Source organism: Prunus mume, linkage group LG1 (genome assembly GCF_029339155.1).
Source record: "Prunus mume cultivar Tortuosa linkage group LG1, ASM2933915v1, whole genome shotgun sequence".
Classification (NCBI taxonomy): Eukaryota; Viridiplantae; Streptophyta; class Magnoliopsida; order Rosales; family Rosaceae; genus Prunus; species Prunus mume.
In genome coordinates, this window is record NC_142698.1 from 11,155,145 (window position 1) to 11,181,805 (window position 26,661).

Sequence of the window (26,661 nt, forward strand, 5' to 3'; positions counted from 1 at the left end):
CACTAATACATGTCCAGATTTAATGTATGTAGTTAGTCTCATAAGCAGGTTCATGGAATCACCTACTGAAGTGCATCTTCAAACAGCAAAAAGGATACTTTGATACTTGAAGGGAACCACATATTATGGTTTGTTCTACAAGAAAGGATTGAAAGGAGATTTCTGTTAGGATATAGTGACAGTAATTATGCTGGTGATTTAGATGATCGAAAGAGTACTTCATGGTATGTTTTTATGTACGGTTTAGAAACTATTGCTTGGTCCTCAAAGAAACAACCAGTTGTTACACTTTTAACAACTGAGGCTGAATTGATTGCTACTGCATCATGCGCATGTCAGGCTGCTCAGTTAAGGAGATTACTTAATGAGTTGCATTGTTCACAGTATGACTCTACTCTAATATACCGTGACAATAGTTCAACTATTAAGTTATCTAAAAGCCCAGTTATGCACAGAAGAAGTAAGCATGTAGATGTTCGATTTCACTTTCTGCGGGAGCTCACTGAAAAAGAAGTGGTGAATTTGGTTTATTGCCGAACTCAAGAACAAGTTGCAGATATTCTAACAAAGACATTGAAGCTAGATGATTTCAGAAGGATGTGCAGTTCATTTGGAGTCTATTCAAGTTCATATGTAAACTGATTGCTTAATCGCATTCAGTTTAAGGGATGATGTGAAGATATTATTATTAGTTGTTTATTTATTATTAGTTGTTTATTTTTGAGTTGTTTGAATAATCTCTAAGTTGTAGGAAGTAGTTGGGTTTATCTTTAACAGTTTCTCTAGCCAGTATCCCATGAGATTAGGACTTGTTATTAGTGGGATAGTGCTTCAGCTTTTTCTGTTGGTTTCAGTTCATATAAAGGCTATATAGCCTAGTTCTTTTATCTTGAATAGACACTGTGAGAAATCTCTTATTCTTCTCAATCATATTCTCAAGCAAAACTTAGTTTAATACCAACATACGCTAATTTAAAATGGGATTGTGTGACTTCTGGGTCAAAGATTACTTAAGAACGCCACCATTTCAAAATGCAACTGAATCGGATTAAAGATTTCACCGGCAGCCTAAGGAGAATATCCATAAGAATATCATTAGGGAGGGTAGTCTTGAATGAAGAATACTTGAATGACGCTTCTAGTTGCAATTTCCTAAAAATAATCCCATAAACCTAATAATCAAAAGCTTATGTCCCGTTGCAATTGCCACACTATGTACGCTAAAACCACCAACTAGTTTCTTCGACCAACAGATAATTACAGGAAGCAAGTGACACGGAACTAATGGAGAATGTTAATATAAAAAAATAAAATGAAAAATGCAGGAACCAAGTGTTTGCTTTTGGGTTAGATGCTCACATTCTAATATGGATGCATGTTACCCAGTATTTGGCCCATTGTCAAATGTTATGTTAGTAGTTTCTAAAAAATTTGCAAAGCCCACTTTTATGCATTTGTATCCTTTATATCAGTGGCTAGTGAATAAAATTATAGACGTATACGTTGGAGATGGTAATCTTGCATTAATAGTTCAAATGATCTTAAGTCTCTCCACTCATTACCAGTTGTTTTGGATTGAACATTATATTCTAATAATTTTCACATGTACAACCCAAGATGACAAATACCACATGCACTTTTCCGAATCATAAACAATTTCAACCATTGTCATTCCAATCTTGCACATTACATCTAATTAAACAAACACGAACTAATATAAGAGTTTGGTAAATGAGATGACTCAATCTACTTGAATGGAGAACACGATAGACACAAACACGAACTAATAATACAGTTCAAAGAAAACACAACGATCCATACTGAAGTTGGTACTGGAAAAGGCCAACAACTGCAACCGATTCGAAGGAGGATAATCGACCAGAATTTGAGTTGCAAAGCTAGCTATCAGTCTTCACATGCACACAAGAAATAAACTGAGTTATAAGGAAATCAAAGTGTAGATAACTTTAATTTGTAATAAGACGAGAAAATAAGATCTGGGAATCAATATAGCATCAATTTTATTTGCTTATTTTTATCTCTCTATTCAGCTATTGCTAATGAACATGTTTCTAAAACGCGGAAAACGATTTTCTCTGAGTCATAATGAGCAGAACTTATATGGATTTGTATCACTTCAAGTCACAAACTTTAACCTAGCTAGAAGAGAATTAAATGGTGTTTTGTACATAAGTTAAAATGAGAGTACTCTGATTAATTACTCACTCATCTGAACTGAAACAGTTTTAATACCTATTGCATAATAACATCAGATAATTGGTAGTTGTTTGGAGTAATCTTGTGAGCTAACATATTAATGCTGTATGAAAACAATATGACGAGTAATAGAAATCATGAAAATAAAAAATAAAGCAGAAGATAAACATGTTCAACCTCTTCAGAATAAAAAGATATAACCATCTTGAATATTTGATTTTATAAATACTTCGAGCACATTAGTGGCACGTATACTTATCAGGAAGGAGTACGAGAATTATTCCACTTTCTACTTCTCCTGTATTTACTAGCTAACACATGGGTGTTGAAATTATTTTCATTCATGACTTCCCCTCACATAAGAAATCAAATATATGTTGGTTCCATATATAATATGTAATCTATACCTATAAAGCCAGAAGCTAGATTGATTAGGGGTAGTAGTTGATCCATTTTCATTCCTCTCTCCCTATTCCTAACTTCATGTTTCTTCGTCCAAAAAAAAAAATTATGTTCTCAATTACTTCCCCCATTCCTAATAGTTGATCACATTCTCATTCATCTCTCTCCAATTCTTCCAATTTCTAGGTTCTACGTCTTCTATGTGTTCTAACCAATCATATGTATGAAGAGGCTAAATGAATTTGAATCATATTTCGAAATGGATCCGTACCATCCACGTTGTGGATATATCTATTGTACATATCTAGTTAGATTAACCCTCTAGTCTCTAGAAACCTCCAATAAACCATGGCACTGAATTAATCCCATGAAATCTGACACTTTGTGTATGTGTCTTTGGCAAATTTTTCCAAAGACAACACTCATATGTTGTCCAAAAAAAGCGTGAAGCACACACATCAAAAGAAAATCATGTTTTGAGTTTCAAAGGCATTATCCAAAAATTAAATAATCAATAACAATGAATTAGCAGAAATAAACAAGTAACAATTTAAAATGCATATGAAGAGCAATAAAAACAAGAAGGTCAAAGATTCAAATGAAGAGTAACAAACCAGAATTTCGACACAGGCAAAGCAATCATGGCCCCTCTTCATTATTTTTGGTGGAAGCCCCCTCTTCATTATTTTGGGTCGAATCTCGCTCTTCATTTCCGCCTTGTGTTGGGTTTTGGTACTCAATAAGCGAAAGCAGGCTCTCATCATATTGCACCACTTCTTCCAAAACCTCCCCAGCTGGATAGCGGCGACTGGTAACGACGACGTTTTCAAGCTTCTCAATCCTTATCAACTCATTTTTGTCATAGCATATCGCCACAACTGTGCCACTTTCAGTATGGAACACCGTCTTCAAACACCTTAATGGATTAATATCAGGAAGACCAAGATCATCGGCAACACTATACTTAAATAGTTTAGTCCAAGAATTATGAACACCATATTCTTTCATCACACAGAATTCGATATACATCTTATCCGCCGTCCAAAGCCACAGACAAAGGGATCCTCCCAGAAAAATCCCCTATATGGATCCAATACCTCTGATCCATGTCCATCATCTCCAGGTCGGCGACTTCGGCGTCCTCCCCCAATTCGCCCACCTCTTCGGCAGCCTCGTCAAAAGTAGGAGCCAACATGTACCAAAACTCCTCCTTTGCCAAATCGAAAACCAGGATACGCTGTCTATGTTGTTCGTCCAATAGGTCGAGCCAATGGAGCGCCTCATTTGAAAGAGCCCCCTGTGTGTAGCCTGTCTTGAGGTAATAATGGGGAGGGTCTTCAATCGCTGCCCAGGCGTTGGCTCTCAATGAGTAGACCAAGTACTCACCAATCGCCTCATCACCTTCTTGCTCATAACAAGCAACGAGAACTTTGTAGTCGTCAGTGGCCGAGACATAACCAAAACCATGGTTGGAAAATGTTACTTCCCCTTGCGACAAAAAATCTGGAAAATGTAAGTTGTGGAGGAACCCAGTCGACGGGTTCCAAATAGACATATTTTCATAAGAACCTTGACATACAAAGACCAAACCATTGCACGATCCCAGAAAACGTAAATGGCCCGGTTCATTGAATGGGGAGCTCAGCCTTCTAACCCCAGAATTGTCTCCAAACGACCTTGTTTCCAAGTCTATTGATTCGAGTCCGGAGGACTGGGTGGAAACGAGGAGTCTGTGGCTGAGGGTTTGCTGCTCTCTCGCTAGTTTGTAGTGGGTTTTGGCAAACTCCGGATCATGGATTATTGTCGAAAGCCACTGTTTTGAAACGCAGCTGAATCTGATTAAGGATTTTACTGGAAGCCTGTAGAGAATTCTGAGTGTCATTTCTTCAGGTATGTGTTGCTTGAATAACTTCTTAACCGGCATTGTCCTTAATTTTTTCTTTTGTCCCCCGAAGGCTGGAATCCTAGATTTGGAGAAAGCTGATATTTAGGGTGAGCGGATCTAGGGCTAGGTGGATTTTGACACAAACCTGCTTGATCTAGAGACACAGAAGAAACGGATCTAACCATAAAAATCAACAAACATGTAAGATCTATAAACAAACATAAAGAAATTGATTTCCAGCAGCTGAAAATCTAAATTTCACCTGTGATTAGAGAGAGAGAGAGAGAGAGAGAGAGAGCAAAAAGAAATAGCAGGGCAAGATCGAGCTGGAAGAAGAGATGTAGAAGAGTGTAGAAGACTATGAAGATAAGCTCGAGTATACTAAGCCTGACGAAGTTGGTAACGCTTTCGCTGACACACCAACCTCCCCTATTTTAACATTTATTTTTGGTACAGTGAGCATCTTCCTCTATTTTAACGTCTTGCAAAAGGATAAGGCTATGTGGTTTATATGGAAATGCAGAATAAGGTCTACCTGTGAGATCTCAATCCCAGATATCTCACAGACTGGTGTAGTTCTTGGAATATGGATGTTATTTTTAAATGATGAAACAATTGCTATTTTTCCCGCTAAACCAGTTCCCGCGAGTGTTCCTTATACGCTCCATTTTCATTTTTTGCTCCGCGTAACAAACTCGCTATCAATACGTAAATTAATAATGCTAGGAACACTAAATTTGATTTTCAAATTATGTGACACGTGCCACCACGCCATTAAGATATAACTAACCAAATCCAACTTCAATTACGATTTAGTTAATTTCTTTTTGGAAGAAAACTAAAAAACTTATAACTTTATTTATCACAAGCGCTACAATTAGCCCTAAACGATCAAGCTTGATGTTGTACCATCTTTTCCTAACATCACTCTATGCATTTTCAGTTGTTATATAAGTTATTAATAATATTGGTTAGTTATAATAGAATATATACAAGGTTTTTTTTTTTTTTTTTTTTTTATACAAGCACTATTCTATTTTAATGTAATCGAAACTATGGGAAGAGGGATTCAAACTCGAGTGCAGAGTCGTGAACACAACCGCTAGCTCATGTTTGCTAATAGAACATATACAAGTTGACAATACTATTTTTTAATTATAATAAAAATGCATTAATACTAAGGACAAATTTTAGAATTAATTGAAGGGATATTCACTATTATACCCAATATAGGGGCCCAAATTATAAAATAAAAAATAAAAAAACCTATATGAAATGGACTTTAGAAACACACCCAAAGCCTATTTACAACATAACAAAGAGGCTTTTAACTTCTTTTAAATTACAAAACCGTCATCAATTTCTTAAAACAAACCCAACCCCAAAACTCATAAATAAAAAACCCAAAATATTTAATAGGGCATCAAAGTAATTTAATAATCAAAATTAAATTAAATAAGGCCAGTTATCATTTTTTGGGTTTATTTATAGAAATTAAATAGTGTAGTGTTTATCTATATCATTAGTGCTAAAATGCGTATATGACTTATCTCTTAATTGAATTGCTACGTAATTGTACCCAAAAAAAAAATATGTATGGTGTTTAGATTGTCCAGCAACAGATATGTCAACGGATATATAATACGTACCTAAGTAGATTGTCAATTAACTCAGTTTTTTGAGTTCAACGCTCATTTCCTTACAGTTGACTGAAAAGAATAAAGCTCCCATTTTGTTATCAGTTTTTTAAGCACATGATTTTAACTGAGTTTCAAATATGGTTCTTAGTTCAGCTTTGAAAGAATTCTATTAGTTATTCTGATTTAAATTATGTAGCGAGTAAATATTAGATGAAATTCATTATCACAAGTGAGTTAATTTGAAACCCAAAAAATAAATCTTGCTAGAGAATTAAGAACAATTTCAATAAATAAATAAAACTTTGCTATAGATTTAAAATATGAAATTCATTTGTTTCTTTTTCTCTTTAAAATATTCATGGTGGTGGATCCGTGACACCATATTTTTTACACAAGTTTTGACACAATTTTTGAGCCATTAGATTACTCCACTATTAATGGACGAGATTAAATCTGACATAATTGTTTTACATAAAAAATAATTAAAGTATTTTTCTCTCTCTTCTCTTTATTTTCTCGGAAACTTAAATTTCTCTCACAAAAGCATTTTTTCTCTCTGTCCTCTTTCTCTTCCCTATCACGTTTTCTGCTAACACTTTCTTTCATCAGACAAAAAAACAAACGTGTTGATCTTTCTATCTTTCTTTCATATTGTTGTTCATGTTTCTGAATTTTTGGGTTTTGGATTTAGGATTTTAATCTTCTCTTTCAACAAAGATGAGTGAGGACTAGATGTTGGCAATTTTATATTTGCTTTGTGTAGCTTCATTTCTGAAACTCCAAACTTTGAACCAAGCCATTAAAAGCCTTAACACATAAAAATGTATCGCCCTGATCTTGTAAAAAGAAAAACTTGTAAATTGGAGTTATGCGAATCAATTTTACCATCATTTCTCAAGCCTTAAAGAAAAACTTGGATATCATTCAAAATATGATAAGCTTGTAAAAAGAAAAACTTGTAAATTGGAAGTTTGTGCAAATTCAAAATATTATTTGGATATCATTCTTCTTCATCATGATATCCAAGCTTATTAGAAGGTAACCCAAATTAGCTTTTTTTTTTTTTAAATTTTTTTTTTAAAAAGACGAAAACCAAAGAAAAATTGGAACTTTTCACCTAATATGTAGGATTTTTTTAGTTTGTTTGTTTCTTGCTTGCTGGGCCTGTTTTGTCTTCAGCTTTCTTTGTTTTCAATCCAGCTGTGTTTCCTTTTTTATCTCTAGCATTTGGAATGAAATTGTCTTCGACAAAAATGAAAATAGTACTGCAGCAAACAAAAATCTTCATAATTATTCTACAATTCTTCGAATCTCATTAGAAGATCAAGAGACAAAACTTCGAGCGGTTAAAGCAAAAGAGAGAGAGAGAGAGAGAGAGAGAGAGAGAGAGAGAGAGAGAGAGAGAGAGTGTGTGTGTGTGTGTGTGTACAATTCTTCAAATCTCATTAGAAGATCAAGAGACAAAACTTCGAGCGGTTAAAGCAGAGAGAGAGAGAGAGAGAGAGAGAGAGAGAGAGAGAGAGAAGGTTTTTGGGTCTGATGAAAGAGAGAGTTGGCAGATAACAGGACAGGGAGAGAGGACAATTACTTTGCTGAGAGAAATTTACCTTTTGGAGAAAATTGATATGAGAGAGAAAATTATTTTAAATAATTTATTTATGTCATAAGGTTTAATTTCATTCATTAAAAGTGGAATAATTTAATGACTCAAAAATTATGTCAAAATTTGTTTCAAATATATGATCCTTAAGCATAATGCAATTAGTTAATTACATGAACATCAAGATTTAATAGACATTGAATTGCAAAGAGGCTCTACTAGATGTTGACATTAAAGAATGATGCAAGACTAGCTCTATCATTCATCGCCACTTGGCTCTACTGATATTCACCCACTAGCTCTTATCATAAATTAAAAAAGTTATGATTAAAATTAACATAAGTTTGACAAAATATGAAATAGTAGATGTGAGTTAAATCAGTTGACTACACCCGATTCTCGAATTTAATTCCCCTACACGTACATAGCTTAAAACATCACCTTGTAAAAAAATTAAGTTAGATAAAAAAGACAGAAACTAAACAGAAGCCCAAACTAAAGACATCGACCAAAATTATTTTTTAACCCTTTCATTTTGGCTTGCAGTCCTTAAGGGTCTAAACATGGGAAGGAACTAGTCTTATAGCCGGCTTAGATGAACCAGCTGTCATGTGCCTTGCAAAACTTTCGCCACCTTTTGAAAACATGCATAGCCGAGAGAGACCTCTTTACAGGCAAAGCTCTCCATGCACTATATTTCAAGTCCCTCCTTCCTCCTTCCACATACCTTTCCAACCACTTCATCCTCCTTTACTCCAAATGTGGCCGTCTCTCCTCTGCTCGGAACGCCTTCGACCAGACCCAAGAACCCAATGTCTTCTCCTTCAATGCTATCGTCGCTGCGTATGCGAAAGAGTCCCATACCCACATTGCCCACCAAATGTTTGATAAAATTCCCCATCCGGACTTGGTCTCCTATAACACCCTCATTTCTGCTTATGCCGATCGCGGCGAGACTGAACCGGCGTTGAGTTTGTTTACTGGGATGAGAAACATGGGTCTTGACATGGATGGGTTTACCATCTCTGCTGTGATCACGGGTTGTTGTGATGATATTGGTTTGATTAGGCAGTTGCATTCGGTGGCGGTGTCAGGTGGTTTTGATTCATATATTTCTGTAAACAATGCGCTTGTAACTTACTATAGTAAAAATGGGTTTTTGGAGGAGGCGAAGAGGGTGTTCTATGTCATGGGAGAGGTAAGAGATGAAGTGTCTTGGAATTCCATGATTGTGGCATATGGCCAGCACCGCCAAGGGTTGAAAGCCCTGGCATTGTTTCAGGAAATGGTCAGGAGGGGATTTAAGGTCGACATGTTTACATTGGCAAGTGTTTTAACTGCATTTACGTGTGTGGAGGACTTGTTGGGTGGACTTCAGTTCCATGCTAAGTTGATCAAAACTGGTTTCCACCAGAATTCACATGTTGGGAGTGGCCTGATCGATTTATATTCCAAGTGTGCTGCTGGTGGCATGTCAGATTGTAGGAAATTATTTGAAGAGATTCCTTATCCGGATTTGGTTCTTTGGAACACAATGATTTCTGGGTATTCTCAAAATGATGAGTTCTCTGAAGATGCTCTAGATTGTTTCCGTCAAATGCAACGTGTTGGTCACTGTGCTGATGATTGCAGCTTCGTCTGTGTGATTAGTGCATGCTCCAATTTGTCATCTCCCTCCCAGGGGAAGCAGATTCATGCCTTAGCAATCAAATCTGATATCCCTTCTAATAAAGTTTCAGTGAATAATGCTCTTGTTACAATGTACTCCAAATGCGGGAATCTTCATGATGGAAGAAGGTTATTTGATAGGATGCCAGAGCATAATACTGTCTCTTTAAATTCGATGATTGCAGGTTATGCACAGCATGGGATCGGAGTGGAATCACTACGGCTTTTTGAACATATGCTTCAGATGGATATTGTTCCTTCAAGTATAACCTTTATCTCTGTCCTTTCTGCTTGTGCTCACACTGGAAAAGTTGAGGAGGGTCAGAAGTATTTCAATATGATGAAGGAGAAGTTCAAGATTGAACCAGAAGCGGAGCATTATTCATGCATGATTGATCTTCTAGGTCGAGCAGGCAAACTGGATGAAGCTGAAAGACTCATTGAGACGATGCCATTCAGCCCTGGCTCTGTTGGCTGGGCTACATTACTCGGTGCATGTAGAACACATGGAAATATTGAACTAGCAGTGAAGGCAGCCAATCAGTTTCTTCAACTGGATCCTTCAAATGCTGCTCCATATGTGATGCTGTCAAATATGTACGCTAGAGATGGAAAATGGGAAGAAGTAGCAACAATTAGAAAACTTATGCGAGATAGAGGAGTGAAGAAAAAACCAGGTTGTAGTTGGATTGAGGTGAATAAGAGGGTACACGTTTTCGTGGCTGAAGAAATTTCCCACCCGATGATTAAAGATATTCATGAATACTTGGAAGAGATGTCAAGGAAGATGAAGCGAGCGGGGTATGTACCTGATTTAAGATGGACCTTGGTAAAGGACGATGAATCTGTGCAAGGAGAGAAGGAGATACGGTTGGGGCATCACAGTGAAAAGCTAGCTGTTGCGTTTGGGTTGATCTCGACTAGAGAGGGAGAGCCTATACTTGTGGTGAAGAACCTGAGGATTTGTGGGGATTGCCACAATGCAATCAAATTTATCTCTGCCATTGCTGGGAGGGAAATCACTGTGAGAGATGCCCACAGGTTTCATTGCTTTAAGGAAGGGCATTGTTCTTGTGGGGATTATTGGTGATATTTCTGCTAGTGAATTTCAGTTCTCTTTTGGCAGCAAATGAAGATCGGATTCTACAAGCATGACATGAATGACTTTTCAAGGAAACCAAGCGATTAGCTTTTCAATGGAAGATGCATTAGATTCATGGCTCCGAGTCCTCTAACCAGGCAAAATACATCATCAAATTCCTACCTTGGGGCAAGTTTATAGGAATTGATTATTGGTCCTGATTTTTGTGTAACACAACCCTACTTTTAACGAGATAGAAGTCAAAAGATAGAATCAGCTAGGTCATATTAGACTTCTTCTGATCAAGAAACTTTAAAATGGATGTTCGTTTTCTTTTCATGCAGCTACAAATACTCGATAACTTCTAATCATGCTCTGATAACATGGTCACAATTCATCTACCAGAATTAGGTTCATGTCTCCTCAGAACTCAAGGACAGAGCACAACCTAATACCACAAATCCTGTTCAAGTACGGTTGTAACAAAATTGCTAGTGATGAGGCGGAATCGAATGATTCAAAAAACAAAGACAGTAGGAAAATCAATTCCTGGATACAATCATTATAATCAAAAGGAATACAAATCAGTTTGAGGCGGAATACAAATCACCCTATACCAAAACAACCCAGTAGAGGTCTTGTTTTTAAATGACAGCTACAACAATCTTTTCCCTTTATCAGCCTTGTGGCATACCAAAACTTAATGAATAAAAGATGCTATGATTTTTATAATTAGTGATATGAGTTAAGGTGAAACACTTGACAGCTTGGCTGGTATGACTCCTTTGTTGTGACCTGCTCAAACTTCTTGATGGCAACTTCATTTTCTTCTAAGCTGGTCTGAACAAAGTAACGTATCCACCAAGAGGAGCTCCGCATTTTGGCCTAAAGGAAACAAAGATATCTCAGTCAGAAGGTCAATCAGGCAGATACAAACTTGATGATTATTATTAAAGCTTCTATAACTAAAACCAAATTATAATAGAGTGATCATAAAAGTTACATCTCCTTTCATTATTTCCAAGTTTAACATAAGGATCAGGACCCAGCTTTATATAGCCCCTTCATTTGTCAACAAACAACTTATCCACTTGGATATGATTTTGGTTGAAATTTGATCTCAAGCAAATGATAAGCATCAGGAGTAATGACCATCCAATTTACAGTACATATCATATCCAGATGGGTAAGAGTGGTAATCCAACAACTGCAAAGTAGCATGATGACATCACACGGGCAGAGCACTTACCGGGCGTCCAAATTTGGATAACTCAGAAACTTTAGCTCTCTGTTGACCAGGGAAACCTAAACATAAAAGTAATAGCAGTGAAATTAGAAATGATTATTACCAAAAGCAAAAGATTAAGAGAAATTTATTACTTTCTGTGGGAATAAAGAACCTCAAAACATTAACGGTAAATAATTATGGTCAGAAAGACTTAGTATCAGGATATCTCCGGTCCAGTATCTTTAGTAAGAGATCTAAAGCCAAGGGCCGTATAAATTAACATATTGACTTAATCCACTTAGGATCAATGCAATTGACTGGTGTCTGTATGTATCTGCAAGGATTAAAATAGCTAAACATCTCTAAATTCATTTTAACCCAATGAATCAACCAAAAGAGAAGTACTGGAGTGCAATTAATTATTGTGAATCTTTTGATAACAGTGCAATTATCTCATATGAACTTCTAATCATTTCAGGAAAAGAATTTCTAGTAACAAACCCTGACACTGCACAAGCTATATGAACTTTATAGTAAAGTACCTGAAAAAATAACAAGACCATCGGAAGAAACCCTTGCCAATTCTGGAAGAGTCCTGTTCAGGTACTTTGGGGAGAGGTAATCTAATGCATCTGACACTATCACAAGAGAAAAAGACTTTGCTTTATAGGGTAGAGGGAACTTTATATCAGCCACACGCACAATGCCTTTGCGCACAAGATTCCTGCAATTCCTATCAGCATCCTCTATCTCATATGGTTCCACACCCCATGCTTCAATTTCGTCATCTTTTAACAGTGCAGACACAACTGAACAAGTATCAGGGCCAATATGCAAAACTTTGTGCATACTGCCACTGTACGCTTTCTTTAGGAAAGGTATTGCTCTCTGAACTTCTAGCGTGCATGAAAAATCGCCTAATTATAGAAGGAAATGGGCAAACACTATTATTACAAGTATCTGAAGAATACTAATTGCTAACACTTGAACATGAACCTGACAAGACAAGCAGAAAAAGGCCCCAAACTCACCTTCAACTCTACTAACTACGTTGGCACCCCCTCCGAAGCCACCTGAATTTTTAAGAACAAACATTAATAGGCGCATACATGTGTAAGAATTCAAAGAATCAATGACCTCCGAAAAAGCATTGTCCAGCTAGCTCACCAAAATTTAAAAAACTCCATATCAGTAAATGTAAATAGGGGCTGTTAATGCAAGCAATTAAAATACAAACCTAAGCCCTTATAAACATAGCCGACAATTAGGATCGCTCCCTGAGAATTTCAACCAAAAACCAACAAAACATAATTAGAAACTCATAATCCGTTCTATTGTTTAAAATGATAAAGGAGCTACGCACTCAGCAGCACAAACTGAATTGCAATGAATTGGCATACAAAGGAAATGAAATTTGAATCCAAGAAAACTCACCACAACTACAAGGCCAATGGATAGCAAAGGGGACGACTTGGATTTTGAATTGAAGGCTCCAGCAAACGGAAAGTTTCCATTGCGGCGTGTGGATCCCACCGCCCTCCTTGACATGGCTGCTCTTTCTTCACAGGCAACGAATCCGAAAATACTGTACACTGCTTTCAGAAAACACAATTTACAGATACGAATGAAAATTGGCCACAAACATATACAAAATGAAGCTAGATCCATATACTGTTATGAATGCGGAACCAATTCGTTTGGTTCCCATTTTTCCCGCGAAACAAACAGAGTGCCAATAACAGAGCAATGTAAGAAACGAGCGAGAAATTCAATTGAATTCGGGAGTTACCTTAGATCACCACAAAAGAGAGCACCACATTGAGGATTTGCTCAATGGCAATGCTTTTGGATCTTAGATCTGCAAATTTTGATTTTGATTTTGATTTTTTTAAAAAACAAAATTTATCTTGGGTTTGCTTTTAGCTGAGAGAGAAAGAGAGAGAGTTGAAAACAGAGCGAAATCTAAAAGAGACCAACGGAGATATGAGACATGTCATATAGGCGAGTTGCGAGTGTACGTTGTGTATGTATTTCCTTCTTGTATATACGAATGGCTGTCGCACGCGGCATTGGGATCATGTGTCGGCGGGATCTTGTGCTTGCAAATGGTAAGGGGTATTGTGGACTTTTAGGCTCTTCATAACAGGCCTCGTTTTCCTTTTGCCAAACTCACAATGGATTGGTCTGGGCCAGGTTGCTTGGATGGGGCCCAGAATCATATCACCCTATCATTTGGAGAAATACTTCTCTATCCCCGCCGGGAAGAGAGGGGCAATAAAACAGGAATATGGAAGTTTTTGTCTATCATTTAAATTATAAAAATGAAATAAAATTTCTCTTAGTCAAAACGAGAAATAGGCTTTGCAAAGAGGAAGGGGAATATTTGAACTTCCTTTAAAATTGAGAAGAAAAATACCACTAAATTAAAAATAATAATGATCATCCTTATTTGAGCTACCCTAAAGATTCAAATAAGTGCTAGAAAATTTCTGAAAGGCGGATAAACGCTACCAAAAGACAACTTCTAATCGCACCAAGAATTGGATTTAAAGAATAACACTAGAGACGCTAACTTATTAGGCCATCTTTCAAGATACAAATAGCTTTGAGAAACAAACCATTGTGACAGTGTTTCATTTGTTTTATACAATACCATCCCAGAGTCGGCACGTTTTGTTTTTCGGTTTTTCTAATTAAGAAGTGGGTACAAGAGTTTTTGCTACAAAAATCATACCTAAGTACTGCGGCCTAATCTTTTCCAAAAAGAGAAAACAGCCAACTCAAGGTGCTTGAATACCTTCAGAGTACTGTCTGAACATTTTGCCAGGCCAACACTACTTTCGAAGAGCTCCTGTATAATTGTTGATGACCCATGTACATGGGAATTCCAACTATATATCCTATGGCGCTGCTCGATGATAGCATACATGAACAAAATGTATATTCACATTTATCATTGTTCAACTGCTACGCCAGCCTCCTCTGTCCGAGGAGGCCTCCATTTTCGATCAAATGGATCCCTTTCCACAACATTTGCCTTTGGGGCCTCCTTCAGCTTCTCATCAATGAGTTCCAACAACTCTTGCAACCCAACTCCCATTAAAGCAGATGTTCTAACATGTGGACCAGACTGAACTTGTAACTGCAATTGCTTTTCTGTTGTCCAGTCCTTTGGACACTCGCTTTGTTGGTCGTCTATAGTCTTCAAGCCCGTACAGGACCCACCTTCACCCCAAGGATCTTCGACATCTTCTGATGCCAACCAACCGTCAGAGTAATCACCTTCTTGGTCATCAATAGCTTCAAAAGCCTCATCATTTTCGGCTCCTGATGAGAGCTCAGAATCCATATCATCTTTTTCTCCTGAGAAACTGCTAGCCTCACCATCTTCAATGTCATCAACACACTCATCAAAATGCATGCCCTCCTCCTGATAGTCAATCTGTGGAATTGATGCAGTTCTTTTTAATCTTCATTCTATTTAAGGTAGTGTACAAGTGCAGAGACTAGCAATACCTTATTCCAAACTTCAATCATGTTTTCAAGTTTTTCCTTTGATACACCAATTTGATCAAGAACTTGGAATACAGTCGAACGGTGCTCATTTAGATTGGGAGCAGTACAATCCAACACATGCTGCAAGGTACAGAAACATCTATTAGATGTGTCATATTGGGAGCCACTTTCAGTGTTAGTTCAAATCCCACACCAGCAATATTAATCTCTCTGCTACTGTGTTTTATATATTCTATGTCATATCATATCAGATGATGTGGGATACCGAACAGAAGCCCAGAGATATATCAATAGTAGGAACTTAATTTTATCGCATTGTATTGTGTATCAACAAATCTAGTTCAAATGTACATGTGGAAAAACCTGAAATAGTCCCTGGTTCCCAAATGAAAGCACAAGAAATTAGTCATACCACAAGGAGATCAGCTTCCACAACTTCTTCTAGAGTTGCATGAAATGCTTCCACTAACTACAAAAGTAGATTGTATAAGTGATGAATGGGATTAGTGGTAAGACAGAAAATGAAAGAAAGTAGTTTAAACATGCTTTCCATATACCTGCACTGGCAAATCTGATATAAATCCTACTGTGTCACTTACAAGCACTTTCTTCCTGAACATTAAATACTCACCATTAGCGTAAAACAGGATCCAGAAACTCATCCAAGCAACAACTTATCATCAAAATTCCAAAATACAATTAATGGGAAAAAAAGTTATCATTTATGGTCATATACCCTGAAGGAAGAAAAACACTTCTCAATTTAGGATCAACCGTAGCGAACAATCTGCAAAAATAGTACATCATCAATATGTTAAAAGCCAAGATCAAGGCTTAAATAACATATGGCTGCTAGGTCAAAATAACATGTTGTATGAGTGGAATATATTACCGAGAATCACTGTAAAGATCGCTATTTGAGAGGGCACTAACTAATGTGGATTTCCCCTATCACAAGAAGTGAGGAATTAAATGTTTGGACAATTTTGTGTGAAAATAACAAAAGAAAATATAATAAATTAGACCACGTACAGCATTTGTATACCCAACAACAGCAACAGTAGGTAACCCTTGACCATAAGAGCCTCCACGATTCTTCCGACCAGCACGTTGCACAGCTCGAGTTCGTCGAACCTCTTGAATTTGCAGTAACAGACTACTCCTCCGTTCTGAAATTCTGAGATTATAGTGCTATTAAGTGGATGCACATATGCAAGAATAGATATACCATAAACCACAGACAGTTAACCAAGTATTTTATGTCATCAATTATATTGTAAGAATAGACTCCTAGCTCAGTATGACTCCAGTTAATGCTTGTATTTGCTCAACTTTGAACTTTAACCTAGAAAAAAAAAGTAATAGAATGAAACAAGTAAAAAGGAAAAAAGTAAGAAAGAAACTCTTCTTAGTAGTTAGTCCAGTGGTTGATAAGAAAAACACCATTTAGAAATGAAATGTCTGAAATATCAATTGACACAAATCTTTAGTGGGAGAAACTTGTCATCTGCAGTTACGAGTACGTTTGTTTCATAAGGACAAAGAAACAGCCACTTGCAGTCAAGGGCCCATTAAAACTAGAGCACGAGATATAAATATTAACATAAGATATGAGAATCATGGAAATGAACCTTCGTCGTTGAAGCTGAAGTTCAGTTTCTCCTGCACCACTAATGAAGCCACGTCCCCCACTTCCTCTCCTGCAATTAACACCCCATTTAGACAAAATCTTCTCTAAGTACACATGACCAAAATAACTTAGTAAAATCTCTGCTGCATTTAAGTTTTCAGAATTTAACAATACATTACCCTCGGGCACTAACAACTTCAGCTTCTCCATCCGTTCCAAAAGTTGAGCGTCCACTTTTGCCACGCAGTCGTACAAGTCTTGTTTTCTTATACATTAGAGCTGCTAATTCAGCCTGTAAAAATCAAAAGGGGGCCATAAATGATCCTTCAAAGCTCTTCACTAAAATACAAACTCCTTAACCAAAGATAGCACTAAAACCTGCAGCTTGCCCTCCTTTGTGCAGGCATGAGCATTGAATATCTCTATTATAAGACCCACACGGTCCAAGACTGGTTTTCCCAAAATTTTCTGCCACACGAAACAGAAATATAAAAATCAATACCATTTTTTAGTTTTCTACATATAAACTTTAGTGTGGGACAGATGAGCTCTAATTTTCTTAGGCCACCCAAAAAAAAAAAAAAAAACTGCATATGCAGAATTACTTGCCTCCAAATTCCTCTGCTGAATCCCAGAAAGAATTGTATTCACAAATATAGCATCCACTTCACCCTGTTAAAATTTAGACAAATTTTGAAACACAAAAGAGAAAAATAAACCAAAAAAAACAACAACAGCAAAAGAAAGCCTCTTTCTAAACCAAAAAAAACAACAGCAGCAAAAGAAAGCCTCTTTCCTTTTCTTCCAGTGCATTTAGATGGCATTTAACAACTTCCAAAGTCCCTTTGCCAAAATATGTATCTGCACAATGCAAAATTGTGATTATTTTCATACGCTGACCCAGTTTAAGTGAAAATCGCATAACTTAATTAAATGGGGTTAAAGTTTACTTCAAAAGAATTGAAAATAATATTGGCAATTAAAGAACCGACCTGCTCGAGTTTGGTGTCTAACAATTGGGTTTTGAACAACAATGTGGGGAGGTATTTCCTTATCGAAAAAATCGACATCGAAGTACCCATCTCGCTGTTCTTCAAGAGAGTTGGCGAGGCAGAGAGCCTCGTTGAGCTTGGCCTGCAAGTAGTTATCGGGGCGAAGACGAGGCTGGACCACGAAGAGCTTGGGAGGGACTGTTGGGTCCCTGTTGAAAACCGAAGCAACGTCGTTTTTGTCCTCCTTTTCTTGCTTCGATGACGTCGAGTAAAAAGAGTAGGAAATCAAAATCGAAGGGGTTGAACGTGGAGATGGGGTTTGGCTTGGGTTTGAACACAGATGGGTGCGGGTTTGGGAGAAGGACCTCAGAGTACTCCGCGAGAGAGAAATGGTTCTCAGCATTTGAACAGTTCGTGTGAATTTTCCTTCTTCTTCGTTGTAAACTGGTGTGCTTGATTTGCAAAAGTGAGCTAGAGGAAGACGGTGAGTTGGGCCTATCAATGTAAGCTTTTCATTTGGGCCCAAGAGAAACCCAATACCAAAGGAAGTTGGGCTTATCAATGTTATAGAATTTTTTTTTCTCTATGAAAAGTTGTTCTTTTTAAATGGTTTTTTATTTTATTTTGTCAACTTCTATTAATATGATATGAGATTTCGATTTTTGCTCATATATTTTAATTTTTTTATATAAAGAAACTAGAAGTTTATGTAATGAAATAAAAGGGGTGTGCAAGATTCAATCCAATCCGTCCAAATCGACCAATAATCCAATTTTAATCTGGATTGGATTGGATCTCCTAATTTCTAAAACCGACATGATTGAATTGGATGATGAATTTTCTTGTGAGGATCCAATTCAATCTAATTAGTTTCATACTTATTTTGCTCATTAGGTAATTTTCATTAAGAAAGTTATAAACATTTTAAGTAATTTGATGGGGTTATGTTTAATAGATTATAAAATCAAAATAATTTTCTCTAGCATTTCATTTATATTTTATATTTACGTCTCTTAAAATTTTTAATTATATTAAATTGGACGATAAATGTTTCATATTTCATTATTATTTGTTCCACTATGAAAACCAATCATCCAATTCAATATTAATTGGATCGGATTGGATTTAAACTTCTAATGTGATCGAATCGGATAAAAAAATCATAATCCAATCTATATTGGATCGAATGCGGATTGGTAAAATTGTATGGGTTTCGAACCGATGTACACCCCTATCAAAGAAGTACAATATAGATATTGGTTAAGTCAAATTGTTGGAACAGTGTGTTCGTTCTCTGACACCCAACTTTGAAACCTTCTCTTTGTTACACCCAACTTAAAACCTCAATAATTCATAATATCGCCTTAAAAATTGATATAAACATAATTCAAATGAGCACTTATGCTCATAAGATTGTTCATTATAAGCACATCAAACTATCAAAAATTCAAGTGTTCAGTAAAATACATTTTGAAAGTGATTTCTATAAGTGTTGTCGATGCTAAAAGTACTAGAAGCTAGTATTATATTACTATAACATCCACGAGTCAATCCAAATAAATATTGTCTTCTCCCCATACCCGTAGTCGGCGAAAGCCAACATATAAATACGACGTGGAATTCCTCCACCTTTCATATCTCTTGCCTTCGACTATTGGCTGCCATGCAATGGCATGCCAATTTACCTCAGTAACAGCACTGTCAGATGTCAAATTAATGTATATTAGTTGAAAAGGCAAAAAAAATGTATACTTATAGTACGGAAAATCCTAACAAATATTTAGTACCCAAAAGAAAATTCCAATTAATTGTTGAAGATTTCGTGGGTGAATAGTTGCTATTTTTTGATCTCAACATGCATATCTTTCCAAAAACCGACACAAGAGCAGAGCAGATTCGATGGACTCAATCCAAAATGTCAGCCAAATAATTGTTTTACAAAGCACTCAAACTTTCTTTTATCCATCTATATAAGATTATGAATTTCATCATCTTCTTTTGCCATTGTCTTTGTTGCAAATCTGCTAAGCTTGCCTTGCAGTTTTGTATGCAATATGGAGTCGCTTATATCAACAATATTTGCTCTCTTCTTTTTATTGGGTGCATCAGATGCACTTTCAAGAACCATCATAGTCGATAAGAATGGTCAAGGAAAATTTACAACAGTGCAGCAAGCCATTGATTCCATACCAGAAAATAACTCATTGTGGACACGAATTCTTATTAAGCATGGTGTCTACACGTAAGTAATACTTTTTCAAATTAGGTTTTATTTTCCAAGTTGTGTTATGGATTCCAAGCCCTAATATGCTTTCTATTACATCCATCTAGGGAAAAAGTTGTGATCCCTAAGGAGAAACCATATATTATTCTTGAAGGAGAGGCTAACCAGCTTACCTCGATTGAATTTGGGGAAGGTGGCAATGTTGTTGAAAGCCCTACATTTAAACTATTTGCAGATAATTTTGTAGCTCGGAATATTATATTCAAGGTTAAGCGTCTCTCCTAAACCTTATCCTTTTCCGTATTTCTCTAATACAGAAATGCCTGTTTTCGTATTAATAAATTAATATGACATTAATCACTTGTTTTGGATCATTATATAATGTCATCTCATTTTCTGTTCGATCATATATTCGTGTATACATAATATATTTTGAAATCACTCTCATGATATTTATCCTTGAATTCATAATTTGGGTTTCTTACAGAATACATACAACAATGATCTTATCAAACTTGATGACAATGGGAAGAAAACTACTTGGGCTCCTGCGGCTTTCATTGGTGGAGACAAAGCAAGTTTTCATAACTGTGGTTTCATTGGCGTGCAAGATACATTGAGTGATGCCATAGGCCGGCACTATTTCTATAATTGCACTGTTGTTGGAGCTATAGACTTTATTTTCAGCAATGGACAGTCAATTTATGAGGTTAAAAAATCTTTACCTTTTTCTCCTATTCCTTTAGACAACCCTAATTTAGATAAAATTTAGTTCAAAATTTTCTTCTACGAAAAACTAACACATAATCAACTGCATGCATTTACATTGGATCAAATTGTGTGCAGAAATGCCTGATAAAATCAATTTCAGACAGAAGAGGGCTACCTGGTTATATTACAGCCCAAGGTCGTAATGACCCAAAAGACACTTCTGGTTTTGTATTCAAAGATTGCCATGTATCAGGCACAGGCCATACTTTGTTAGGAAGACCATACAGACCTTATGCAAGAGTATTGTTTGTCTCCACATTTATGGAAAATGTTATTTCCCCAGAGGGCTGGACCTCAGCATGGCATGCTGGTTCTGAGTAAGTTTTTTTTCTTCTTTTTTTTTTCCTATGTGATATTTTGTTCATGAGAAGGAGAATATTAAAATTATATGCAAGACTAAAACTTTAATTCTTGCTTCTTCTTTATTTCACATTTTAACAGGAACAAAATCACATTCTCGGAGGTGAATTGCACAGGGCCTGGGGCAGATGTTTCCCGTCGTGTCTCATGGACGAAGAAGTTAACAGATGAACAAGTAGCATTTTTTACAAATACAGCTTCTTTCCTAGACCAAGATGGATGGTTGGCAAAACAACCGATTTAAGCCCTTATAATTAATCCTCCCTTATTAAGGAAACTAATTTCATCCAAAGGGTCTTCATTAATTTGTTTCGGTCTGATATATATAAATGTATTAGGTGTAATATGAATGGAATAAAGTTGGTGTATGGTATGTTAAGTCAACATATTTCCTTTTTGCATGTATATTGTTGTGACCGAATTCACAAATGATATCCATGTAATTTAGTCATCAGGTTTTCACACTCTTCTAATTTTGATAAATATTCCTTGCAAAATGTGCACTTTAAACTTTTGTGCAAAACCCATCCGGAAAAATACAGAGAAGAGCAAGTGTGAACAACATGCCACACGTTAATGAACTAATCAAGCACATCTTTCCAAAACCAGACGCAGAATAATGTGCTCGATTCAATTTGCCAAAACAAAATTGTTTTCCCCAGCTCTCAAACTCTTTAATCTCTGTCTATATAAGATGAACAAATTGTGTTCTAATTAACTATGCCAAGAAAATAGTGCTTTGGATGCACAGCAATATGTCAACAATACTTGCTCTTCTCACAGTTTTCTTGAGTGCTTTGAATGCACAACCCGACGTTTCAAGAACCATCCTAGTTGATAAGAGAGGTGGAGGGAATTTTACAACACTGAAACAAGCCATCGACTCTATCCCGTCAAACAACTTATTGTGGACCCGCATCTTCCTTAACCACGGTGTTTATGTGTAAGAACTAAGTTCCATATTATTTTTTCTTGCTTTGTTTGACTTGTTAGCCTTTTCAATGAATCTTCCCTTTAGTTTAGACCCAAAATAAATAAATAAACAGTTGCATATTTTTTCTTAGTTTTTTATTTTCGCCTTGTACGATAAATTTGATACCTAACCATGCGATATTTTTCATATGCAGTGAAAAAATTGTGATCCCTAAAGACAAACCCTACATAATTCTTCAAGGAGACCTTAAATATCCTAGCGTGGTTGAATATGGAGATGGTGGCAACGTTGTGGAAAGTCCTACATTCAAATTGGAAGCAGATAATTTTGTGGCTCGGAATATAGTTTTCAAGGTTAGCCTAAATATAATTATTTCTACCATACGCTTATAATATTTATAACTTTATTAATATTCACTTTTGTACTGAAAAAAAAAATTGGGCAATGGTCACCTTTTTATTAATAGTCACGTTTTTCCATGTCTAAGAGCATGTCTACCTCAAAAGGCTAAGGCAAGGCAAGGTCTACTATTATTCATGTGAATAATGACAGCCTTGCCTTTTTTGATTCCACCCCAAAAGGCTAGGACAAGGGCAAGAAAAAAAAAATATGCAACAAAATATAAACAATTTAGAAATGCAAGAAATAAAATGATTATGCAAGAACAAAATAAATATGGAAGAAAATATAAACAATTTACAAATGCAAGAAAAAAAAATTATTACAATTTACAAATATTGGAAGGAGAAGAGTTTGTATGAGGATTTGGAGTGGAAAGTAAATAAAATTGTTATGTATTTATAGGGAAAACATCCATAATTTTTTAGTTTTTTTTTTTTTAAATTCAAATTTTTTTCTATTTTTTTAATTTTTTTGGCTCGCTGACGTCAGCGTTTTCTGGCTAAAGCCCAAACAAAATCTGCTCTTGGACTTGCCTGGGCTGGTGAGACCCAGGGCTTACCCGGGCTGCTTCTCCTGCATAAAATAGAAAATTTCCATCCCCTTGCATAAAATAGAAAATAGAAATATCATATCAGCTTTTCAATATTTTTTAACCATCCCCTTGCATAAAATAGAAGAGCTCATTATAACCATCCCCTTGCATAAAATAGAAAATTTCCAATATCATATCAGCTTTTCAATATTTTTTAAAAGAAAAGTGCTGTAAATTATATATATGTTTGAGTTTATCCTTAAACTGGTAAATAATTTTGGTTCTAATGATGACAGAATACATATAACCGTCCCAATAATGGAAAGAAAATTATTCAGGCACCTGCGGCTTCGCTTACGGGCGACAAAGCAAGCTTTTATCATTGTACGTTCATTAGTGTGCAAGACACATTGCATGATGGTCTTGGTCGTCACTATTTCAATGACTGCTTTGTCGAAGGTGCCATAGACTTTATTTGGGGCAACGGCCAGTCTATTTACGAGGTTAAAAATTCCTACCCTTTTTTCATAATTAATCCGTTAGTTTTTCATACCATTTACGAACATTTTCTAAACCTACTTGTATTTACATTCTGTTCTGTTTGCAGAAATGCAAGATAATATCTGTAACAGACAGAATAGGCCTAGCTGGTTTTATCACAGCGCAGGGTCGAAATGCCGCAAATGAACCTACTGGTTATGTATTCAAGGATTGCCATGTAAATGGAACAGGCCCTATATTTTTAGGAAGACCATACAGAAATTACTCAAGAGTGGTGTTTGCCTCCACGTACATGGGAAATATAATTACCCCGGAGGGTTGGTCCGAGTGGCTAACTGGTCCTCTGTAAGTTTTTTTTTTTTTTTTTTATTTAAATGTTTGTAGAGGATATTAAAACTATGAACTAGATTACAATTTATTTAATTCTTTCTTTTAAACACTATTTTACAGGAATTTAACCACATTCTCGGAAGTGAATTGCAAAGGACCTGGAGCAGACATGTCGCATCGTGTATCATGGGAGAAGAAATTATCGAATGAGGAAGTCGCATACTTAACAAACACAGCGTCTTTCATAGACAAAGAGGGATGGTTGGAAAAGCAACCAAAATAAGGCCTTTGTATAACCCCTTGAGCAAGCTAAAACAATATAGGCCACTTACTAATAATGATCAATCCTTTTATTGGGTGTAAAATTTCTTGTCAATGGAATAATATAGGCCACATATATTCACAAGTTATGTGGTCTTAGTTTGAATGCATATATATATTTCACAGCTTTTCCTCTCCTAGACATTTTCTTTCAAGTCCCTCTCTCTCATCGCCATTTATACATCTGTCCATCTGCATCCACACCATCCTCACCTTCTCTGTGATCTCAGGTGCAATCTGTCTGCTATAAAGTTTGCTTAAAAGGAGCAATCGAAGCCCCATTACATCTGCTTCCATCATGTCTAAGCAGTATGAACGAAAGGTCATGCCTTTGAAAACAGCCAAATTTTCCATGCATTCGCATTTAGCCACAATTTATTTGCCATTTCTATCTTATCATCTGTCAACAAAACCGTTCTTTAACTCCTTCTTCAAGGTACCATATTGTGGGCCAGGTAGAAGACTTGGGCCTATTAACCATTTCTTTCTTTAATCACTAACATCAATAAATTTGCTAATATACACTACGAGAAAAAAGATCAATAGTGACCAATTCCCTTGTGATCACATAAATAATGGTCACAAATATAGTGAATTTAATGACTAATAATACTACATGGTCACTAAAATAATTGACCGTTATTTTTTAATTTTTAATGACCAATTTTTCTGACCATTATTTAAATTAGTCACTGAAAACAATTTAAATTATATAGTTAGTGACGAACACATATGCCAAGATATCCTTACTTCTCTCATTTAATATACATCAGTGACCAATTAATTTTTTAAAACTTTTTTATTTTTATTTTTCAAAACGCGCTAGCGTACCACATCAAAAGGAAAACAAAAAGAAGAAACGAGACAACAAAATCCGAGACAGCGCAAGCTCAGAGCGAGCGAGACAAGAGTGAGAGACCTGTGTGAGCAAGACCACCTTCTTCGTCGAGCGAGCATCCTCTTCGTCGTCCTTTTCGTCTTTGTGGTTTCGATTTCTAGGTTTTCTCCCAATTTCATGTGAGCTTTCTATTTCTCTTTGGTTTCAATGTAAGTTTTGATTTCTTAGGTTTTCTCCCAATTTCATGTACTCCAATGAAAACATATGCTTATAAACAGAAGTGATTTTGTAATCAATAGGCTTATTTGATATAGCATCAACTCCATCCAAAACTATGTTAAAATTGATGACATGGCAAGGATATTTGAGTCATTTTGTACACATGGGTTATTTACCCACCAATTTAGGTTATGTGACAAAGTGGGGCCCACTTCCAGCATGAAAAAAAATAATAAATAATTTTACCTTTAATAATTTAATAAATTAAAATTTTCTCTCAAAAAATAATTTACCTAAGTTGTTGGAGGCTTAGGCATCGAGGGTCAACGCTAAAGGTGTCAAACGGACTGAGCAAGCCAGGGCACGGCCTACTTAAATAAGGCCAGGCACGGCACGGCCTGTATCTTTGGGCCGTGTTGGGACGAGGTAATTAGGTCTAATGGGTTGGGTTGGCTCGTGGCTCGTCGCGGGCCGTGCCGGCTCATTTAAAGCCCATTTACTACATTATACTTGTGTTTAGAGAAAAATAATACATAATATTATTACATTTATATCTTAAATTCAAGTTTATTTCTTTTTTCTAATAAAATATATTTAAATTTAATGTTTTCTTTATATATATAAAATAATGATTTTTTTTTCAAGTTTCAATTTTTAAAACCCAAATAATAATCTAGCCATGCTTTATTTAAATGTACTTTAAATAAATTTATTGACCTTTTTTTTTTTTTTTTGTAAATAAAGTTATTGACCCTTTTTTTATTATTTAAATGTACTAATACGGTCATAGTAAAAAATATTAAAAAATAAAAAGGAATGTAAGTGGACAAAATGCTAGTGGGAAAATCATCACCCATAATATATCTTATTAGTATATACATAATTGTAAAAAAATATTTAGATGAAGTTGTAAAAAACTTACAAAAAAATGCAATACATAAGTCAAATTTGGCATGGGCCCATATTGGCCCATTTAGTGGTCTAGCCTGAGTCCATATGGGCTTGGACCAGAATTAATGATTTTTCTAAATTGGCGGGCCCCTATCTGGATCGTTTATTAAATGGGTCGACCTGACCTGACAAGCCCCGTTTGACACCCCTAGTCAACGTTGAATTTTTGAAAAGACTAAAGTTGTAAAAGTAATAAGTAATAGATAGTATCTGATCACTAGTACCTCAGTAGGGAAGGTATATAGACTATGAGAATGTGAAGGATAAAATGTCCCACATTGTAAAATTGAGAAACCTAGTAAGGGCTTATAATTAAGGGGTTGGGCTTCTCCCCCCATTGCCAATTGGTTTTGGGGTGTTCCTTCATGGTATCAGAGTGGGTTAGCGCACGTGTGAAAGCCCAATGGTCACACGTGCTC

The 26,661-nt window shown here is 36.0% G+C and overlaps 6 protein-coding genes across 6 annotated transcripts; 3 read left to right on the plus strand and 3 right to left on the minus strand.

The window, feature by feature from the left end:
* Positions 1–1,724: 1,724 nt before the first annotated feature.
* Positions 1,725–4,803, minus strand: LOC148921016 (F-box/kelch-repeat protein At3g06240-like). Its single transcript, XM_089042884.1, has 2 exons — positions 3,234–4,803; positions 1,725–1,910 (listed from the first exon to the last, which is right to left on the minus strand). The coding sequence occupies exon 1, from the start codon at positions 4,541–4,543 to the stop codon at positions 3,650–3,652; it is 894 nt and encodes a 297-aa protein (XP_088899010.1). The 5' UTR covers positions 4,544–4,803; the 3' UTR covers positions 1,725–1,910; positions 3,234–3,649.
* A 3,417-nt stretch (positions 4,804–8,220) lies between these two features.
* Positions 8,221–10,836, plus strand: LOC103336145 (Pentatricopeptide repeat (PPR) superfamily protein). The gene has a single exon (XM_008239178.2). The coding sequence runs from the start codon at positions 8,340–8,342 to the stop codon at positions 10,500–10,502; it is 2,163 nt and encodes a 720-aa protein (XP_008237400.1). The 5' UTR covers positions 8,221–8,339; the 3' UTR covers positions 10,503–10,836.
* Positions 10,837–11,027: 191 nt separating this feature from the next.
* LOC103336136 (putative pectin methylesterase CGR2) lies at positions 11,028–13,767 on the minus strand. The gene is made up of 7 exons (XM_008239170.2): positions 13,511–13,767; positions 13,156–13,313; positions 12,959–12,998; positions 12,753–12,794; positions 12,264–12,638; positions 11,743–11,798; positions 11,028–11,378 (listed from the first exon to the last, which is right to left on the minus strand). The coding sequence occupies exons 2-7, from the start codon at positions 13,267–13,269 to the stop codon at positions 11,226–11,228; spliced, it is 780 nt and encodes a 259-aa protein (XP_008237392.1). The 5' UTR covers positions 13,270–13,313; positions 13,511–13,767; the 3' UTR covers positions 11,028–11,225.
* Positions 13,768–14,266: 499 nt separating this feature from the next.
* LOC103336128 (GTP-binding protein, HflX) lies at positions 14,267–18,315 on the minus strand. Its single transcript, XM_089055042.1, has 13 exons — positions 17,860–18,315; positions 17,663–17,728; positions 17,477–17,538; positions 17,246–17,335; positions 17,047–17,159; positions 16,869–16,937; positions 16,270–16,414; positions 16,130–16,185; positions 15,974–16,024; positions 15,795–15,849; positions 15,650–15,706; positions 15,238–15,357; positions 14,267–15,163 (listed from the first exon to the last, which is right to left on the minus strand). The coding sequence occupies exons 1-13, from the start codon at positions 18,260–18,262 to the stop codon at positions 14,675–14,677; spliced, it is 1,776 nt and encodes a 591-aa protein (XP_088911168.1). The 5' UTR covers positions 18,263–18,315; the 3' UTR covers positions 14,267–14,674.
* A 1,598-nt stretch (positions 18,316–19,913) lies between these two features.
* On the plus strand, positions 19,914–21,521 carry LOC103336340 (putative pectinesterase 29). The gene is made up of 5 exons (XM_016791955.2): positions 19,914–20,101; positions 20,191–20,350; positions 20,571–20,792; positions 20,930–21,171; positions 21,296–21,521. Exons 1-5 carry the CDS (start codon positions 19,914–19,916, stop codon positions 21,456–21,458), a joined length of 975 nt encoding a protein of 324 aa, XP_016647441.2. The 3' UTR covers positions 21,459–21,521.
* A 448-nt stretch (positions 21,522–21,969) lies between these two features.
* LOC107880438 (putative pectinesterase 29) lies at positions 21,970–24,196 on the plus strand. The gene is made up of 5 exons (XM_016791959.2): positions 21,970–22,157; positions 22,342–22,501; positions 23,379–23,585; positions 23,690–23,928; positions 24,034–24,196. Exons 1-5 carry the CDS (start codon positions 21,970–21,972, stop codon positions 24,194–24,196), a joined length of 957 nt encoding a protein of 318 aa, XP_016647445.2.
* Positions 24,197–26,661: the final 2,465 nt, after the last annotated feature.

What these genes read in the sequence shown, in the direction of transcription:
- LOC148921016 (XM_089042884.1), bottom strand. Translation starts at nt 4,543, where the DNA reads ATGCCGGTTAAGAAGTTATTCAAGCAACACATACCTGAAGAAATGACA.
- LOC103336145 (XM_008239178.2), top strand. Translation starts at nt 8,340, where the DNA reads ATGAACCAGCTGTCATGTGCCTTGCAAAACTTTCGCCACCTTTTGAAA.
- LOC103336136 (XM_008239170.2), bottom strand. Translation starts at nt 13,269, where the DNA reads ATGTCAAGGAGGGCGGTGGGATCCACACGCCGCAATGGAAACTTTCCG. An exon ending in CGTAGTTAGTAGAGTTGAAG is followed by an intron (nt 12,639 to 12,752) that starts GTGAGTTTGGGG and finishes TTCTATAATTAG; the next exon opens with GCGATTTTTCATGCACGCTA. An exon ending in TGGTCTTGTTATTTTTTCAG is followed by an intron (nt 11,799 to 12,263) that starts GTACTTTACTAT and finishes TTTTATGTTTAG; the next exon opens with GTTTCCCTGGTCAACAGAGA.
- LOC103336128 (XM_089055042.1), bottom strand. Translation starts at nt 18,262, where the DNA reads ATGCTGAGAACCATTTCTCTCTCGCGGAGTACTCTGAGGTCCTTCTCC. An exon ending in CAAAGGAGGGCAAGCTGCAG is followed by an intron (nt 17,160 to 17,245) that starts GTTTTAGTGCTA and finishes TGATTTTTACAG; the next exon opens with GCTGAATTAGCAGCTCTAAT. An exon ending in AGTGTTTTTCTTCCTTCAGG is followed by an intron (nt 15,850 to 15,973) that starts GTATATGACCAT and finishes TTTAATGTTCAG; the next exon opens with GAAGAAAGTGCTTGTAAGTG.
- LOC103336340 (XM_016791955.2), top strand. Translation starts at nt 19,914, where the DNA reads ATGGAGTCGCTTATATCAACAATATTTGCTCTCTTCTTTTTATTGGGT. An exon ending in ATTAAGCATGGTGTCTACAC is followed by an intron (nt 20,102 to 20,190) that starts GTAAGTAATACT and finishes ACATCCATCTAG; the next exon opens with GGAAAAAGTTGTGATCCCTA. An exon ending in GCATGGCATGCTGGTTCTGA is followed by an intron (nt 21,172 to 21,295) that starts GTAAGTTTTTTT and finishes ACATTTTAACAG; the next exon opens with GAACAAAATCACATTCTCGG.
- LOC107880438 (XM_016791959.2), top strand. Translation starts at nt 21,970, where the DNA reads ATGTCAACAATACTTGCTCTTCTCACAGTTTTCTTGAGTGCTTTGAAT. An exon ending in CTTAACCACGGTGTTTATGT is followed by an intron (nt 22,158 to 22,341) that starts GTAAGAACTAAG and finishes TTTCATATGCAG; the next exon opens with TGAAAAAATTGTGATCCCTA. An exon ending in CTCGGAATATAGTTTTCAAG is followed by an intron (nt 22,502 to 23,378) that starts GTTAGCCTAAAT and finishes TAATGATGACAG; the next exon opens with AATACATATAACCGTCCCAA.